At 39.0% G+C, this 19,181-nt stretch overlaps 3 protein-coding genes across 3 annotated transcripts; 2 read left to right on the top strand and 1 right to left on the bottom strand.

Moving 5' to 3' along the window:
- Window positions 1-6,882: 6,882 nt before the first annotated feature.
- PHYBLDRAFT_177816 (hypothetical protein) lies at window positions 6,883-11,830 on the top strand (the record flags this gene model as incomplete). Its single annotated transcript, XM_018437929.1, has 4 exons — window positions 6,883-7,042; window positions 7,509-8,828; window positions 8,918-9,124; window positions 9,202-11,830. The coding sequence occupies 4 exons, from the start codon at window positions 6,883-6,885 to the stop codon at window positions 11,577-11,579; spliced, it is 4,065 nt and encodes a 1,354-aa protein (XP_018289167.1). The 3' UTR covers window positions 11,580-11,830.
- Window positions 11,831-12,347: 517 nt separating this feature from the next.
- Window positions 12,348-14,837, top strand: PHYBLDRAFT_170514 (Homeodomain-like DNA binding domain-containing transcription factor; the record flags this gene model as incomplete). The annotated part of the gene is made up of 4 exons (XM_018436365.1): window positions 12,348-13,302; window positions 13,722-13,872; window positions 13,907-14,525; window positions 14,814-14,837. The coding sequence occupies 4 exons, from the start codon at window positions 12,348-12,350 to the stop codon at window positions 14,835-14,837; spliced, it is 1,749 nt and encodes a 582-aa protein (XP_018289166.1).
- An 894-nt stretch (window positions 14,838-15,731) lies between these two features.
- Window positions 15,732-18,257, bottom strand: PHYBLDRAFT_147633 (hypothetical protein; the record flags this gene model as incomplete). Its single annotated transcript, XM_018431921.1, has 4 exons — window positions 15,732-16,771; window positions 16,850-16,901; window positions 17,048-17,159; window positions 18,226-18,257. 4 exons carry the CDS (start codon window positions 18,255-18,257, stop codon window positions 15,732-15,734), a joined length of 1,236 nt encoding a protein of 411 aa, XP_018289165.1.
- Window positions 18,258-19,181: the final 924 nt, after the last annotated feature.

Below are 19,181 nucleotides of genomic sequence, written 5' to 3'. Positions count from 1 at the left end.
AAGGTAGCGGTGATTTTACGTGCTAAAAGATCATCGCTTCTTTTAGAGAAAAACCAAGTAAAGAAGAAGATATATGTGTATATATGGATTAATGATGATAATATGACAAGGCGCTTAGTATTTCCATTAGATTGTTGCTCTTATCTTGGCGGGAAAGCTATCAAAGGAATGAGCTGGATAAAAGCCACTGGTCTTACTGAGAGAATTTTAAAGGTTGGGTGAAGAACGAGGGCAATGGGAAAGTTGACGAAGTGGAGACAGAGGATGTGGTATTAGGCTCTCCGAGCCGCGCTTTTATTTTCAGTAAATAACATATATATATATAATAAACTTTAAGTATCCCTTTTTTCTTATATCTTTCCTAGCTAAGCGTTATATTTTTTTGGTCATGATGTGGTATGTTTTTGTTGTTTTGGGTGGGGATTCTGTAAAATTGTTGACATAAATGTTGGTTTAAGAAAAAAGAAAAGAAAACCAGCGGCGGGTGCCTACCACATCCTCTGTATTTGATGAAAGAATAGACTCAGTTATCTGTGCCCCTCGGGCGTGTTGGTTGTTAGGTTTAAAATAATATGATTCGAAGGTGTTACTGGATGTGCTCCAGTTACCGTGCCACTTGACTTCGTCAATTGATCGTCCGTTAAGAATAGCATAGGTTCCACCTGCTGCGAGTGGTGAGTGTGCGGTATATTTTGTGGTGTCGATACCTGCTTGTTCCATGATCCCGTTCACCCAATTTGCAATTGTTGTAGCCTTGACTGACGTAGGATGTGTTGTGTTAATGTATGAAAGAAACAAGGTGTGGTCATTTGGAAGTTCGGCCCTTTGAGATTGTGTAATTTGGACGAATTAATTAAGTGTAGTGACCGGACAAATATCTTTTTCTTTGATGACTCTCAATTTTGAAGATGTTGCTTGCGATTCTTTAGGTGTACGTGATATTAACGTGGTTCCCGTCAGCAGTTGATCCTTATCAAAGTGAAAAGTAACATCCCGAAATTGAAGACGACCAAGATCAGACCTTGGTCTCCACATCGTGGCCAAGCAAAGCAGTATCAATGTTTTCCTTTGTAAGTATGAGATATTCATCGTCAAGTTTGGTCCCCATGCTTTTATAAGTGCTAAGACGGGTTCAACATCCCAGATTTCTTGATGAATATTCGGCAGTTTTATCTCTTGCTTCTTTTTAGCCTTGAAGAACTCTTGCACCAGAGGATGATATGCGATTGGTGCTTCGTGTGGATGTAATATCTTAGACACATAAGCAATTGCGGATCTTGTGACATTCAGATGCTGGGAGGAAGTGCGGCTGATTGACATCAAATATTGTACGACTCTAGTAGGGTTGTATTCACTTGGGATGTATGGTGGTGTCCTATCAACACACCATTCGCACCATCTCTTTCAAACATAGTCATAGTTTCGTACCGTGCCCTCGCGCATTGCCTATCCAACATAATCTTGTATATCAGTGCTTATACCTTCTTTTGCCTGAGCTGTGCGGATAAGTGCCATGCGATCAGAGTAGTGGATTTTGTTATTGTCATGGCTAATGGCGCTGCTTGACTGAGACGCAGAACCATCGGCCACCAAAACTGAGTGGTCCATTGCGGTGTTATCAAGACTGTAGTCTTGACTTTGACGGCTATCAGTTTGTGTATGACCAATGAGATGAGTTTCCATGGAGGGTGAAGGAATAGTCCCTGAGCTGGCCATTTTTGATGAAACGCATTGGTATCACTGGCTGCCGGATCGGGCAGGAAGCTCCAATAGTGAGGTAGAAGGTGGTTGTGTCATGCGGCAAACACATCAATCGTTAGAGATAATCTCCAAGTTTTCCAAATTAAATAAAACCATTTTTGTGAAAGCCCCCATTTGTAAATCGGTTGATGCCGTCGGCTCAGTTTGTCTGCTTCTACATTTTCGACTGCTGGAACGTGTTTGTATATGACCTCTAGCTTGTGTTGACGGCATACTTCTTGTATTTCGAGTGCTAGATTTTGTAGCAGTAGTGATGCCGTGCCTCCTGATCGGAACGCATACTCTATGGCGGTCGTATTATCGGAATAGATCTGGACGGTACAGTCTTTGTATTTTGGAGTGTGTAGTTTCAGGGCAAACAGGATTGTCTTGAGTTCCCTTGTATTTATCGAAGTTTCTTTTTCCTGGTCCGTCCAGTATCCATGTGTTTTGAGATCAGTCGAGGTCACTCCCCAGCCAGATTCTGAGACGTTGAGGTATATTGTCACTTGGGGTGTCTGGGGGCGGTGGCTTCCGAATTGGTAAGCCTCGAGTTGTTAACGATGTCTGAAGCTACCATTGAAGGTCCTGCTTGGCTTCGGCCGAAAACAAACACGGGTGTTCCCATCGGTGTGCTTTCCCCTGTAAAGCCTTTGCTAGATCCCTCTGTAGAAAACGTACTTGTAACAATGCTTCCCCAATGGCCGGAATCGATGCTGTAATTTTTCCAATCAGACTTGCTACCCACCCGCAAGTTTTTATACCCTTCTGGGCTTGTGAAAGGCGTGCCCGCAACTTCGCTAGTTTTTCCTTTGGTACCTTTATCTCCATTGTCGATGTGTTGAATGAGAAACCGAGGAATGCTTGATTGTGTGCTGGTGTGAGTGAGCCTTTCTGCCAATTGATAAGGTAACCTAGGGAGGTAAGGTGTCCAATCACTGTCTTGGTATGCGAATGTATCTCCGTCATGTCCTTGCCAAGAACACAGATGTCGTCGAGATAGTACACTAAACGGATCCCCTTGGCACGCAGCGGTTCCAGTGCAAATCGCATCAACTTCGAGAACACCCGTGGGGCGACACTCATTCCAAATGGTAGGGGTCTGTACTGGAAGATCTGTCTGTGATGTTGAAACTAGAGGTACCGACGGGAGTCCTGATATATGGGGACTACTATGTATGCGTCCTTCAAATCGATTTTCGTCATAAAGTCTCCCTTCTCGATGATATCTCGGAGTGCAGGGACCCCTTCCATCTTGAAGTGCTGGTATTGTATGAATTGATTGATACGCTTGCAATCCAATATAGGGCGTATCTCGTTTGGCTCTTGAATACTGAAAAATTGGGATAAGTATCGGGAGTCTTGGGTCGGGGATCGTTCTATCACTCCAGCTTGTAGGAATTTCTGTACCGAAATATCCACTTCCTGTTGGTCTGTAGACAAAAGTTGCAGAGGTCGAGACTTCCATTCTCTTGGAGGTGACGTCCATTGTACCTGATATCCCTGTTCGATGACCTGTATCGGCCGTTTGTGCGTTGTAATCGTTTTCCATTGTGTAATAAATCGTGTTAGGCGGCCCCCCGGTAGTATTCCACCTTGTATTATCGAACGATTTTGTTCGAGAATTTTAATCGTTTAATACATCCTTGCTTAAGTTTGATTATTATTTTTTTGGAAATTTAATACATACTTGATGCAAACATCTTTGTCTCTTTCAGTACTACTTTAAACTTAAGTTCTATTATCACAATGCCTAATAGAACTGAAAGAAGCATTTAGGGTACTCGAAAACACTTAGTAACTCTTACGTATTATTGGCTACCGCTTTAAAACTCAAAGCTTAAGCTTAAAAGCTTAAAGAACTGTTGAAAATCCCCTATTGATGATGTCATTTACATCACAAACTTTAATAATATTGATTTACTATTTAGATTCTCGAATAAAGAATATGTTTAGTAATTCATTGTTTGGCTGTGCACAGCAAAATTATACTTTGTGCTTTGTGCTTTGTATTTTGTACTTTGTACTTTATATTGTTTGTCATCGATATACATTAGTCATTTGAGAATCAAAACACTCTGGCTGTTTCGTATAATGTTGTTTCCTTACTATATACATCTTGTATGAGATATCTCTTCATACAAATCATTACAGCCCCCCATCAGTAAAATGAGTGAGAAATTAAGAATACAAGATTAATAACAAACCTTTCCAATCTCAAAAAGAATATCCCAGAAAAATTGTTTTTTACTTTATTTTTCCAAAGATTCGGAACCAATTGTATTCACGATATATCGGCAGGTAACCAAACGAATAAAACTAAATAGCCTTTGTCACACATACTTTATCTTGCACATAGACCTGCTTACCAAGCATTTGTAATCAGATCTGTTCATCATATAGCTTTTTAATATCAAATATCTAAAAATCAATACCTTGATTCAAAAGAGCTTGATCTTTGGCAATCTTTTTTTTATTAATAAAAAAAAATCCTGGTATTTGGGTATTAAAAAAAAGCAAGGTCTCGACCATCAAATACAGTGGCTTTAAATGTTCAATATTATTAATAATAACAATAACAAAGAGACATTCTATTATAACATTTCTGTGCCTATTTATGAAAAGCTAAATATCCACTGTATACTATCTAACATCTTGATTCAAGTCAAATACATATGATAAGATAACAAAGAGTATATGTACTGGATATCATAATAATTAAAAATAACAGTGCTATAAGCTATACACAAAGAAGAAGCTCATCAAATCATAATCTTGGATAGATATGGTTTGGATCAATTCAACTTTACTTTAGTATAAGTGCTACTGTATATCCAACTCGTTTGACATTTTTTTCTTAATAAAAGAAGTGGATTAATAATTCGCTTTTATTTATTTAGAATAGTATCTTTTTAACATAAATCAGTTTTCTCTATTAATAATCAAATCCCATAAAACTCTAATAGGCAATTTTTTTGGATATACGCTATTTGTGTAAGCTATTAGATAAATTATAGAACTTTCTTTACTGGTGTATTTATTAAAAAGATACTTAAAAGTCAACTTATTAGCACATGAGCAAGATGTGCAAGATTTGCGAGGTGCACAAGATACTCAAAACAGTAGCGTACAAGTAGCCTTTGTTGATTAATACAACATTCTGTATACCTACTGCTTATAAATCAAGTATTTGTAAAGCATAGAATGACATAACATAACATAGAATAGCATAGTATAGTATAGCATAACATAGAATAGCATAGCATAGCATGGAATAGTATAGCATTTATCTGTATCTATCAACAATATGGACAATTACACAAGTTGAATTGATAGACGTTTACCGACAATTCTTTATTACTATAAAAAGCATCTTTTCTTTTTATTTTTGGGTTAATTTCAGATTGGTTGATACCAGATGAAGTGAGAAAAACACGATACTTTTAAAAAGTGCGACACTATTTTCAAAAAACATACGACACTGTTTTTTTTTTTTAAAAAAAAAGTGCGACACTAATTTTTTTTCTTGCGACATCATTTTCGCAAAAGATGTACGCCACAATGCAGATCAGAAAGGAAAACAACAGCCAAAAGGCAAATACTCTCAATCACAATTCACTGAATATTCTGTCTTTATTACCCCTGTGTGTTTTCGAGTATCGAGTAATATGTTTCTATTGATAGATCGATAGAACTCTAGTATACGGGCCAAAATTAAAGAATAAATAATAATTTACTAGATCTGACAAGTAAAATGTGGACTAATAAAAAAAAATACTCGATTCATATAAATAAATATATAATCGAATGAATGAATGAATGGTTTGTTTTGTTTTGCTTTGCTTTGGAGCACAGTAACTAATTATCTATAGATCAAGACCCGTAGTCATCGTAATCTTCTCACAACAAACGGATAATGTACTAAGTGTTTATGGGTACGTATACATTTCTTAAAAAGATTTTCTGACTACTCAAATCAACTCTCCGTACTCGTTGTAAATCCATTTATGGAACAGTACACGTAATTCTAGTTACACCGCTAAAATACGCTATGCATTTTTTTTATCTAAAATATGACGGCGCTAAATAAATCAATGCAGTGAATACAAAATCAAGGATTCTCCAGTAAACTGGGCAAAATCACTGGCTAACTTATTAAGGTCCCGAAAGCATCTTTTTTTTATATTATTTTTATTTTTGAAAAGAGTTGACCTCTATCTCTATAATCAGATATCTAATTTTACCCTTTTACCACCGAAAAGAATATATATATATAAGAATTAATACAAGGTTTATGGGTACAAAATACTTTTGTAACCAATTCCTTAATCAGAACCCCCAGACCTAAGATCTTGAATTTCCACGCACAACTCTACTATAATTTGATGGCTTTTTTTTTTTGGTAACTATCTAAATCTGAGAGTAAATACGTATGTATAATTTTTTTTTCTAAAAAAAAAAAAAAAAAAAAGTACTTTCTGGTATTGTAACCAATTTGTTTTAGATTTTTATATATATATATTTTAAAGCACATGGGTAATATCAATTTGATTAATCATCTCTTGATTCTATAGCTAATAGACATACCTTTGCTATTTTGTCCGTGAGCTTTATGATACACTCCAAAGATCCAGATCGTTTCAATTACAAATCAAAACACTTTAGGAGACTCATCATTAAATAAACTTCTGTATACTGCGGTGAATAAAGTCGGTATTCGAGTCTTACAAGAATCTTCGCGGTTTACGGATTTCAAAAATGCCGAATATATACAAATCACCGCAATTACTAATCAATAGTAACTGTAATGCATCATTAATAACGATAGCAATTATTTGACAGTTTTCTGGAAAATATTGATCTTGAGCTAGTCCATTAACTACAGCTATAATACATCTTATTTCGGTAACCAAAAATAACAATACTTCCATTCCGGTGCGGTGCGGTGCGGAATTGATTGATCCGCCTTAAGTAAAAAAAAAAATCTTTTTTTGATTCCACACATATATAAAGGCCTATTCTTTGTTCTTCCCCCTTTTTTTTAATCTCCTTATACCATCTTATATTCTTTACCTCTTTTATTTGTGTCTTTTCTCTTTAAGGCTTCTCTGGATTTTTCATTAATAGATAAATACATAAGAGATGTCGGAAAAAACACATCTTGATCCAGAACCACAACACAAGAAAAACTACAACTTATACCCTCATTCTCATACCGGATCAGCAGATACTGTAATTGAAGATGCCCCTGGTAACCAGGGAACATATGGCGAAACAGATGTCAATACTGTTAATATTCAAGGTACAATGACTTTTTTTTAATTGTTCAATTTCATCAGATCAAGATTCTAATTTACCAACGACGATTAATAGATGCAATTAACGAGTATGAAGATCTCAAGCGTGAATTAACCCATATCAGTCGTGAATCGACCAATACTGGAAAGCTTGAAGAAGGTCTGGCCTCATCAGACGAATTCAGACTTGATGAGTTCTTGCACGGTGTCTCTTCTGAGGCAGACAAAGCCGGTCATACCAAGAAACATATTGGTGTCGTTTGGAAAAACCTGTCTGTCAAGGTAAATATAGAACAGTCCTTTTATTTCATCAAAACTAAACATTTATTTATCACTATGTTATATATTGACTTTTTATTATTAATGTTACTATTATTTAGGGTGTTGCTGCCGAAGCAAATACCATTCCAACTGTCGCTAGTTTTCCACTCGAGGCTTTTAATGTGTGGAAGGTTCTGCTGAAAAGAAAAGTTCCTGAAAAGACTATTCTCCACAATATCTCTGGATTCTGTAAAGATGGCGAGATGTTGCTTGTACTTGGTCGCCCTGGCGCTGGTTGCACAACTCTTCTCAAGATCATCTCAAACATGCGCGGATCATACACAGAAGTCAATGGTGATGTCTCTTATGGTGGAATCGATTCAAATACATTTGCAGATAAATACCGCGGCCAAGTCTGCTACAACGAAGAAGAAGATCAACATTTCCCTACTCTCACCGCAAAGCAAACCCTTCAATTCGCACTACGTACAAAAACCCCAGGGGCCAGACTTCCCGACGAGTCAAGACATGATTTTGTAAACCGTGTTCTCTACATGCTTGGTAACATGCTTGGTCTAACTAAGCAGATGAACACCATGGTTGGTAATGCCTCTGTACGTGGTCTTTCTGGTGGCGAGCGGAAACGTCTTTCTATTGCCGAGCAAATGACAACATCCAGCTCTATCAATTGCTGGGATTGCTCTACTCGTGGTCTTGATGCTGCCTCTGCCCTGGATTTTGTCCGCTCTCTTCGTATCATGACAGATGTTCTTCACAAGACTACCGTGGCAACGCTTTATCAGGCATCCAATAGTATCTTCAACCTTTTTGACAAGGTTATTCTCCTAGACGATGGCTACTGCCTTTACTTTGGCCCCGTAGAACAAGCCAAGCCATACTTTGAAAAGATGGGCTTCTTTTGCCCTCCTCGTAAATCAGCCCCTGATTTCCTGACCGGTATCTGTAACCCATTAGAAAGAGAATTCCAGCCCGGATACGAAAACTCTGTCCCACAGTTTGCACACGAATTCCAAACTCGCTACATGGCCTCTGATATATACAAAACCATGATGGCTGAGCTAGAAGAATACGAGAACACATTCAAGTCTGATAGTCCGGCTGAAACCTTTAAGCAGGCTATGAACGAAGAGCACCAGAAGCGGGCCCCCAGCAAGAGTCCCTTCATTGCATCTTTCTACCAACAAGTCATTGCCCTCTTAATCCGTCAATACCACCTTCTTATCAAGGATAAAGAAGCTCTGTACTCTCGCTATGGCACTATTCTCATCCAATCTCTTGTCACTGCCTCTAATTTCTTTAATCTTCCATTGACCGGTGCCGGTGCATTTTCACGCGGCAGTGCTCTCTTCTTTTCTGTTGTCTTCAATTCTTTTGTTTCTCAAACCGAACTCGTTCGCTTCTTGATGGGCCGTCCTGTTCTGGAGAAGCATAAGCAATATGCTCTCTATCGTCCTTCTGCCTTTTATATCGCCCAGGTAATTATGGATGTTCCATATGCACTCGCTCAAGGTAAGAATTAATACTTGATCTTTTTCAATATATTTACCAAACAAAAAAAAACAAACGTTTAATTTAAATCCTTCTTTTTTTGTTTCTAGTCGCACTCTTTGGTGTTTGCTACTACTTCATGATCGGTCTCAATATGACAGCCGGAAAGTTCTTTACTTTCTTTATCAACCTATTCTTTATCAACATGACCATGAACGGCTTCTTCCGTTTCTTTGGTGCGATAACCAGTAGTTTCTTCCTCGCCACCCAAGTTTCTGGAACTTTGCTAGTCGTCGCCCTCAGCTATGTTGGCTACAGTAAGTAAACATAAACACACACATTTATCTCCCACATTATCTAACGGCATTTTACTTTTAACTTATAAAACAAATAGCTATTCCATACCCCAAGATGTACCCTTGGCTCTACTGGTTCTACTGGATCAATCCTCTGGCTTACGGTTACAAGGCTCTTTTGGTTAATGAAATGAACGGCCAAGAATACTCGTGTGAAGGTCCCGGAAATGCTGTTCCTTATGGCCCAGGTTATGACAACTGGGACTACAAGGTGTGCACTATGACCGGTGGTGTTCCTGGCGAGAACTTTGTCAAGGGCGAATCCTACCTTCTTGAAAAGCTGTCTTACCGTCCCTGGGAGGCCTGGGCGCCAGACTTCCTTGTTGTCGTTGCCTACTTTTTGTTGTTTACCGTATTGTGCGCTCTTTGCATGGAGTATATTAGCACCGGAGGTGGTGGAAACACTACCAAGCTCTACATTCCCGGAAAAGCCCCTAAAGCCCGCACTGATGAGGAAGAAAATGAACGCCGCAAACGCCTTGCCAAGATCACAGACGAGATGGACAGTATCTCTACTGGCACTACTTTCTCATGGCAAGATATCAAGTACACTGTTCCTATCAAGGGCGGCAATCTCCAGCTTCTCAATGGCATCAATGGCATCGTTAAACCCGGTCATCTTACGGCTCTCATGGGTTCTTCTGGTGCAGGCAAGACCACACTATTGGATGTTCTGGCTCGCCGCAAGACCATTGGAAGCATAGAGGGTACCATTCTTCTCAACGGTGAAGCTCTTATGAGTGACTTTGAGCGTATTACCGGTTATTGTGAGCAGATGGATATTCATCAACCTGCTGTTACTGTTCGTGAGGCCCTTCGTTTCTCTGCCTACCTTCGTCAAGATGAATCTGTACCAAAATCTGAAAAGAACGAGTATGTCGAAAAGATCATTCAACTTCTCGAGATGGAAGACATTGCCGATGCTCAGATTGGCATGCTTGAATATGGTTCTGGTATTTCCGTTGAAGAACGCAAGCGTCTTACTATTGGTATGGAACTGGTCGGCAAGCCCCAGCTCCTGTTCTTGGACGAGCCTACTTCTGGTCTTGATGCTCAAAGCTCTTACAACATCATTCGTTTCATTCGCAAACTTGCTGATGCCGGTTGGCCTGTTCTCTGTACCATCCACCAACCTTCGGCCATTCTGTTTGGTCATTTCGATCATCTCTTGCTACTTGTTCGTGGTGGAAAGACCGCTTACTATGGTGAGATTGGTCCCGATGCTCACACCATGATTGATTACTTCCAGTCCAACGGTGGCCCCACCTGTCCTCCTGCAGCCAACCCTGCCGAGTACATTCTTGAGGTTGTTGGTGCCGGAACTGCCGGAAAGGCCACTCGCGACTGGTCCGAAGTCTGGGCTGGATCCAAAGAAGCCAAAGCACTCGATGAAGAACTTGCTGAGATCAACAGATCGGCCGATATGAACCCTACCCGCGTTTCTCGAGCTTATGCTACATCAACCTGGACTCAGTTTAAGCTTGTTCACAACCGAATGGCTTTGGCTTATTGGCGTGCGCCTGATTACAACTTTGGTCGCTTCTTGAACATTCTTTTGACTGCTTTGATACACGGTTTTACCTACTGGAAACTTAAGAACTCCTCTTCAGATATGCAGAATAAGCTTTTTGCTCTGTTCAGTACCTTTATTATGGCCATGACTCTTATCATTCTCTCTCAGCCAAAGTTTATGACAGAGCGTATTTTCTTCCGACGTGAATACGCATCTCGCTACTACAGCTGGTTCACCTGGGGTATCTCTACTGTGTTGGTAGAGGTTCCTTATGTGTTTGTGTTTGCTGCATTCTTCCTGTTTTGCTTTTACTGGACTGCGGGTATGACCATGTCATCCGAGGCTACCGGTTACTTCTACCTTATGCTGGTCTTACTCGTCTTTTGGGCTGTAACTTTTGGATTTGTTATTGCTGCCGCATCCGAGCTCCCGACCGTGGCTGCTGCTCTCAACCCTCTTATGTTGTCCTTGCTTATTGTTTTCTGTGGCTTGATGCAGCCCTATTCGGCCATGCCAACTTTCTGGAAGAGATGGATGTATTGGATTGATCCTTTTCATTATTATATCGAAGGTCTGGCTGTAAACGAGCTGGAGTCTCTCACTGTTGTATGTAAAGACGAAGATCTCCTTAAATTCTCGGCTCCTCCTGGACAAACCTGTGGTCAATATATGGCAAACTTCTTTTCTAATGGAGGACTTGGCTATATTGACAACCCTGATACAGTGGGACCTGAACTATGTGGTTACTGCACATATAAGTCTGGCGAGGAGTACTATTCCAGTGTCTACGGCTGGGAGGCATCTAACAAGTGGCGTAACATTGGAATCATTGCTGCCTACTTTGGGTTCAATTCTCTTGTCATGCTTGTCTTGGTTTACTGGCGAAGAAAGGCCAAACGATAGATGTCTATTGGTCATCAAACATTCTGCTCATCTTGCTTTATTTTATTTTTCAACTCTTATACTCATAAGCATATACACAGCATACTTTATATATCTCTATAGATTTCTTATATCCGTGAAACTCGGAATGTACTTCTTTTACTGCTTTACTATAATAATTTTTTATTCTTTTCAAAAAACAAAAAAAAAGTCTATTGTATAATTCTTTCTTTGCACATATTAATTAATTAAATAAAAAATATATATCAAACAAATAATTTGGTATATCGTATATAACAAGTAAAGTCTTATGGCTTTCACCGCCATATAAGTCCAAAATCACCCAGAATTTAGTAAGATGTAGAATTACATACACAGCTAATGACTTTAAATTTTTTCTTTATAAATGGTGCTTACAAAGGCTACAACAAATGGGCTTAACGATGGGTACAGCTGCAATCTGGATATAGTATGATACCAATTGATTTACATCATTGTTATACACTCTTTCCAGAAAGTAAATTCGCTCTTGTCAGAAAGTAAATACAGCCAATGACGAGAACAGAATTCATGTTGCACAACAAATAAATTCGCCCTGGTGGAAAATGATTTCATCAGATGGCAAGAACAAAATTCATGTTGTACGAAATGTAAATTCGTATTCGCTGACAAATAGGATGTCCTGTTGCCAAGAATATTTAGCCTTGGCATCATTGGATATAAAAGTGCACACCAAGTGCTCCTCTTCCTTTTATTTCTCTTCCGCAATTACACCAAAACCGCATCATAATGAACATTCAATTCTTGTATGAAAATGGGAAAGGTTCTGTCGTCGACGAGTATGGCAGGGCTGAACCGATGGATTATATTGTTGATGAGGAGCAGTTTCGTCTTAAAACATTGAGTTCTCATACACAATACTTAGCTCAACTACCTCTGGAGAACGAGAAAACGGTAGAGGCAATGCAAGTGGAAAAGGAGGTAAAGCCTGGCAGTGATCTTGTTATGGGGGAAACATCTATGAAGCGAAATTATACACGCTATTCTGATCAGGATAAAGTGAGGTTCTTTGAGCTGTTGTTTGAGAAATGTCTGAGCGCGGCTGCTGCTGTAAAACAGCTTTGGATTCACGTTCGTACAGCGCAAAAATGGGCTGAACAGTACGAGAGGGATCCTGATAATATCTTTGAGAAAGGGAGAAAGACTGGTCGTTCACGCATTCTCAATGAGGAGCGCAAAAAAGTTATTCTTGAGTGTATTGATGCGAACCCTTCAGTCGTCTTGGACGACCTGATGAAGCACTTACGACAAGTATTCACAGAATTAAAAGTATCCAAAAGTACCTTGTTTGATTTTGTAAAAAAGCACTGCATCTTGTCTCTCAAAAAAGCTCGTTTTCAACCTATAGATCGGAACAGCGAGGAAAAGATTCAAGAACGCCTGGATTGGATTCATAAATGGGAAAAAACAGACATGGATTTTACGACCAACTGTGTCATCCTTGATGAATCTGCATTTCATATTAATTTGAAACGTAGTATGGCATGGTCAAAGAAAGGCTCCCCTGCAGTGGTCACAGTTCCCAAAACACGAGCAAAAACAACAACCATTTTAGGTGCAATTTCTGCCCAAGGTCTGATTAAATGTAGCCTCAGGCTTCCTCGGCCTCCATCCAATAAAAAGAGAAAGCAAGGAGAAAACGTTGTGCGTGTGAGCAAAGGGACAGTTACGGGACACTATGTTAGTTTTCTAAAAGCCACGATGGATGAAATGGACCAGTATCCACATATGAAAGGCCATTACCTCGTGATGGATAATGCTCCAATCCATATATCGGTTGATATAGCTAAATATGTAGAATCTCGCGGTTACCGCTGTATTTATTTGCCGTCCTATTCTCTTGAACTTAATCCAATTGAACAGTTTTGGTCAGTGGTTAAGAGTAAAGTCAAACGAAACAAGCTACTGGAAACTGAGACACTTATGACAAGAATCAGTGAGGCATCTAATAGTCTGACGCTGAGCGACTTTAAAGGGTTTGTTGGGCATTCTCACAAATGCTTGGACAAGTGTCGTAACAGGCAAGCACTCTGAAGATCTTATTCATGGTCAATGCAGTAAAAAAAAAAAAAAAAAAAAACTCGCACAGGATTTCCACCAAAGGATTGCGGTTGCGCCGTGAATATAGCACCGAGTTGCGTTTGGCACCATTTACTATAGGCTTTCTAAATCGGCCCATTATCACCATATACAACCTTTTGCTGATGGAATGGCATGTCGACGAGCTTGTTCATCCCATAACTGCCGAGCCGAAGTACCAACAAATGTGGTATTCGTGCTATCCGTAGTATCCGTACTATCCGTAGTATCCGTAGTATCCGTAGTATCTGTAGTATCCGTAGTATCCGTGCTATTCGTAGTATCCGTAGTATCCGTGCTATTCGTAGTATCCGTAGTATCCGTGCTATCCGTAGTATCCGTAGTATCCGTAGTATCCGTAGTATCCGTAGTATCCGTAGTATCCGTAGTATCCGTAGTATCTGTAGTATCCGTAGTATCCGTGCTATTCGTAGTATCCGTAGTATCCGTGCTATTCGTAGTATCCGTAGTATCCGTGCTATCCGTAGTATCCGTAGTATCCGTAGTATCCGTAGTATCCGTAGTATCCGTAGTATCCGTAGTATCCGTAGTATCCGTAGTATCTGTAGTATCCGTAGTATCCGTGCTATTCGTAGTATCCGTAGTATCCGTGCTATTCGTAGTATCCGTAGTATCCGTAGTATCCGTAGTATCCGTGCTATTCGTAGTATCCGTAGTATCCGTGCTATCTGTAGTATCCGTAGTATCCGTAGTATCCGTAGTATCCGTAGTATCCGTAGTATCCGTAGTATCCGTAGTATCCGTGCTATCCGTGCTATCCGTGCTATCCGTGCCATGTTCCCATATGAAACAGAAATGTATGACAAGGTAGAAATGTGAACGAATCTATGCCAACTTTCCCATTAATCAGGGGCGCTGCTGTGATATTTGGAGAGAAAGCACGATTTATTTGAGAACGAAAGAATTGATGAGATTAATGTAGTGGTTTTTATTAGATCAAAAGAAAAAATAAGATCAGAAAAAAAACCCAAAAAAAAAGACCTCGAATGATAAGATGTTTCCAAGTATTTATAAGAATAAGAGAAAGTTGCTGAGCAATAGAGGTTGGGGTTGTTTTATTATATATATATATATATATATACTGTGGTTAACTAGATATGGTTTCAGTGGAGTGTCTAATCCACTGTTATTTTCGAATGATTTAATAATATTTTGGTCTTGAACTTATAATTAAATCTTAGATGTTGTTTTTATTTTCCAATTTTCTATAAAGATTTATTCATTAAGAGCTAACATCTATTACTATTGATATCTATCCTTATTACCGTGAGCTCATATAATATAGGTTATAGAGGGAACGGTTGTTGAGAAGAAGCATCCTAAAATTATCCATGCCCCAACTCTATCATTGGATCTCTTTCATCCAATAATATTATAATATAATCATTCATGATATTTTCTAGATCAAGCTGTTCTGATATGCTTGAAATAAAGTAGCTAGGTTTATTCAAGTATTAATTCTATAAAATATACTCTGACCTATTTTTAATAGGTACTATTATTTACTGTGTGTTGCTTCTTAGTCTATTGTCTTACTTATCCATCTTATTATCTGATATATGTATATTTTCTTATTACTTATTCTTATTGTTTTATCTCTTAACCTTATATACGACAGCTGCAACGCCAGCCGCTATGCCAACCTGCGCAACCCCCGGCCCAAAAACAGCAGCAAGACCTACTGTATGATGGGCCCATATTGCTGCCATGAGTGAGGCCAAAGGCCAAGCCAACGCAATATGCCATGGATACAGTATGAGAGAGGGGAATGTCACAATACAACCAAACCAGACGTCGCACTGCCAAAATACGGTATTCACAGAGAACTACAGAAAAACACCACGCAACACCGTATAATCAAATCGTTTGTGTGATCTTTTAAGATCACGGGCCCAGCTAGTTATTTTTATTTTTTTTTGACTTTGTTTTCCAGTTAGTCGAATACGCTACACCGATGAGAGAAATCAAGGAAAGTGGGAATATGGGGAATCAGGGAATAAAGAATAAAGGAAATCATTTTTTAGTGGCGTTGTAAAAGAATTGTCGCAGCGATTCACCAGTGGAGTAATCTTCGCATAAGTTTTTTTCATGGCCAACTGACAGGCATGTCTTCCAGTTCATCTTTCCAATCAGATTTTTCCGGTATTTGATCACGAATTCAAGGTCATCTTGTTTTTTATCTTGAATTGTTTCCCTTGTCTTTCCCTTCAACTTTGGCAGCGGTTCCAGCGACGAGTCTGAATCCGAGTCCACAGTTTGGTAATACTTTCTTTTGGCAGCCGCATTGAAAACCAATGCACGCTCGATCAGATTTTTTGCCTTGGATGACCCAGATACACCAAATAACGCAGCATCAGCCTTCATTAGTATTTTCTCGTTGTTGTAACAAATGATGTCCACCACATTTGAGACATCCTTATCGCATTCAACTTGATTTTCCGAGATGGCCATGGCAATGTGATATAACTGTCGAATAGTTCGATTTTCAGCAAAGGGATGACCATATAACGTTGGAGAGGCTTCGGTCAGGAACGAGGACAAAGCCTGCAGGGGTGTGAGTTGATCAGAAGGCGCAATACCCGATAAAGTTAGTTTCGACACAATGAAGCAGCTTTGTGCCCAGAAATCAGTGGCCAGGAGCGAAGACATCCAAGGTTTTCCAGAAATAGGTTTGAACTTTGCCATAAGTTGGATAGGAGAGACGCGATCGGTGCAAACAATTAAAACGATAGGATATGTTTTGTAGATGCTCAAAGCGCTTTGTGAATAGCTGACAAGGCGTTGCATAAAGGGTTCATTGACGGTGAGTTGAATTTCGATGAGGATTGGAGGAAGCGAGTTTTGGATTGCCAACCGAGGCTTATAAAGTATATCGCTTCGCGATGCGTTCTGCCATTCTGTTTCTGCTGACATGTATGTTCCGTCTGGAACGTCCAATAATTCGCCAACCACAAGGTCAATCACGCCTTGAGTTTTTAACATTTGCTTGCTGAATTGGTCTTTCCCTGGAACTCGATTGTTGGGCAATCGAAATGTGAGAATCTCGTCAGACACTACAAAACACAACCAGTTAAACAAAAGAAAGGAAGAAAAAACAAAAATAAAGGAGTATAACAAATATCCTTACTTACCACCGTCATCGTCATGGCTTTTTTGTTCTATGGTCATGGCAAAAAACTGTTGCTGATAAACAATGATAAAGAAATCGCCAGTTGTGGGGGGATTTACTAGACAAAGGCGGAATTTTAAAATGGTAAAGCACACCCATGCGCCTCAACAGATGGTTTCAGTTCAGGAGATGATTTCAGGAACATGACCATAATTCAAACCTTGTCATACATTTCTGTTTCATATGGGAACATGGCACGGATAGCACGGATAGCACGGATAGCACGGATAGCACGGATAGCACGGATAGCACGAATACCACATTTGTTGGTACTTCGGCTCGGCAGTTATGGGATGAACAAGCTCGTCGACATGCCATTCCATCAGCAAAAGGTTGTATATGGTGATAATGGGCCGATTTAGAAAGCCTATAGTAAATGGTGCCAAACGCAACTCGGTGCTATATTCACGGCGCAACCGCAATCCTTTGGTGGAAATCCTGTGCGAGTTTTTTTTTTTTTTTTTTTACTGCATTGACCATGAATAAGATCTTCAGCACTGGAAAAACCGCCCTAATTAACAATGTGGCCAGGTCGGTAGACACATGTGCAGAAAGAGTGATTTTTTTCCACTCAGTGTGCTTTTTGAAGTTCAGGTCAAAGATGTAGTTTTACTTTGTTTCATTGGTTAACAAAATAGGGACCTTGGACACATCATATAAAATTTATTTAGACGGAGATTGTGCTCTTAAAAAAGAATAGTGTGTTTCAAAATCGCGTTATTTTATATGATATAAAAACATGATATAAAATGTGTTGACCAATCATCTTTCGATCTTTTATGTTGTTAAACTAACGATGACATAAAACTTGAAATAAAGAACAAATTATGTTTTCAAGTAAGCATATAAAGAAGTCCATATAACCCCAGCATTAGGTTTTTTCCCCTTTATTTGCGCAAGCATTCTACGTATACAAATATTAATTAGTATCTATTAGCTTTAATGTCTAAAAAATTAAACAGCTATTACAGTTTGAGGGTAAAAAGTAACAAACTTTGGTTCGCACTAATTACATGATTTTAAGTTCGTGAGTTTAGGAAATTAACATGGCCAATAAATACAATATCACACATTTTCATTGTATATGGAAGCCTTGGATGTGAAACATGAGACCGTATAAAGTTACATATATGGTTAAATGTTTCAAAAATATTTTATATGATGTGTCCAAAGTCCCTATTATGGGATCCACCAAAAATAATACTGCTGTCTATATATAGAGATTCTAAAGAGTGTCTATTATTCACTCAGTATCACTTCAGAGTAGACTGGGTATCGAAAAGAAAAGAAAAAAAGGCCCTTTTAAAGGATTCCTTGGATTTTCTTTTTTTTTCACACCTCTTATTGGGGCTCAAAGTAGACATAAACATAGGGGGTACTCAGCCAGGTTGATCGCTCAAATTTTAAATTCAGAACGCGATATTATTGGACTAAAATTGTAATAGCGACGATCAAAATTTGATCGTCTTTTTGAAAGATCAAATTTCGATCAAATTTCGATCAAATTTTGATCGAAAAACGTACGGCTCTCTGATTGGCTGAATCCTTACTTTTTTATATGCAATACGATACTGTTTTTATCTTTCTCCTTAATAAATCATAGAATTTACTGTCAACAAAGTCATGTAACACTTCTTTCACTCCGTATAACATGCCAAAATACAGTGCAAAGCAACAAACAGTTGCTGCCTTAAAGAAATCGCGTAAAATCAGAAAATTTGTAGCGAAGGAAAAAAAAAGTCTGGTACAATCTTTATCAACAAGCGCAGATGAGCTGTTGAAAAATATTTCAGAAGTCCTTGAAGAGGAAGTTGATGCAGAGTTGGAGAAGATAGCTGTTGTGGAGGATCTTGAGCAGAACCTTCAAGCCAACAGATACTTACACAAGGGTGGCAATACATTGCCAAAGCTTAAATCAAAGGAAGAAAAACTTGCTTTCCTCGAAGACCTAGATGCAGATGGGTTCAAAGAAGAAATCAGAATGTCCAAAAGCTCGTTTAATAAGCTGTACGAGATAATCAAAGACCATTCTTTATATAAGTCACCGAAAGGACATAAGCAGACTGATGTAAAGCTTCAATTAGCTTTGGTCTTGGAGAGACTAGGCTCAGACGGGAATGCTGTATCCTATAGCAGGCTTGCACGAAGATCTGGTGTTGGAGGTAAGCGTCTTTTAGTAAACTGACTTCCGTTAATCTATATAAACATATAATTAATCCATTGAACTAATTATTTTAAACTTATTAGAGGGCAGTGTCTTAAACTTCACAGTTCGTTTCTTCAAGGTAATGCTA

The sequence above is a fragment of the Phycomyces blakesleeanus genome (genome assembly GCF_001638985.1).
Source record: "Phycomyces blakesleeanus NRRL 1555(-) unplaced genomic scaffold PHYBLscaffold_16, whole genome shotgun sequence".
NCBI lineage: Eukaryota > Fungi > Mucoromycota > Mucoromycetes > Mucorales > Phycomycetaceae > Phycomyces > Phycomyces blakesleeanus.
The sequence above is the reverse complement of the archived record's forward strand: the minus strand, read 5'-3'. Positions and strand labels throughout refer to the sequence as shown.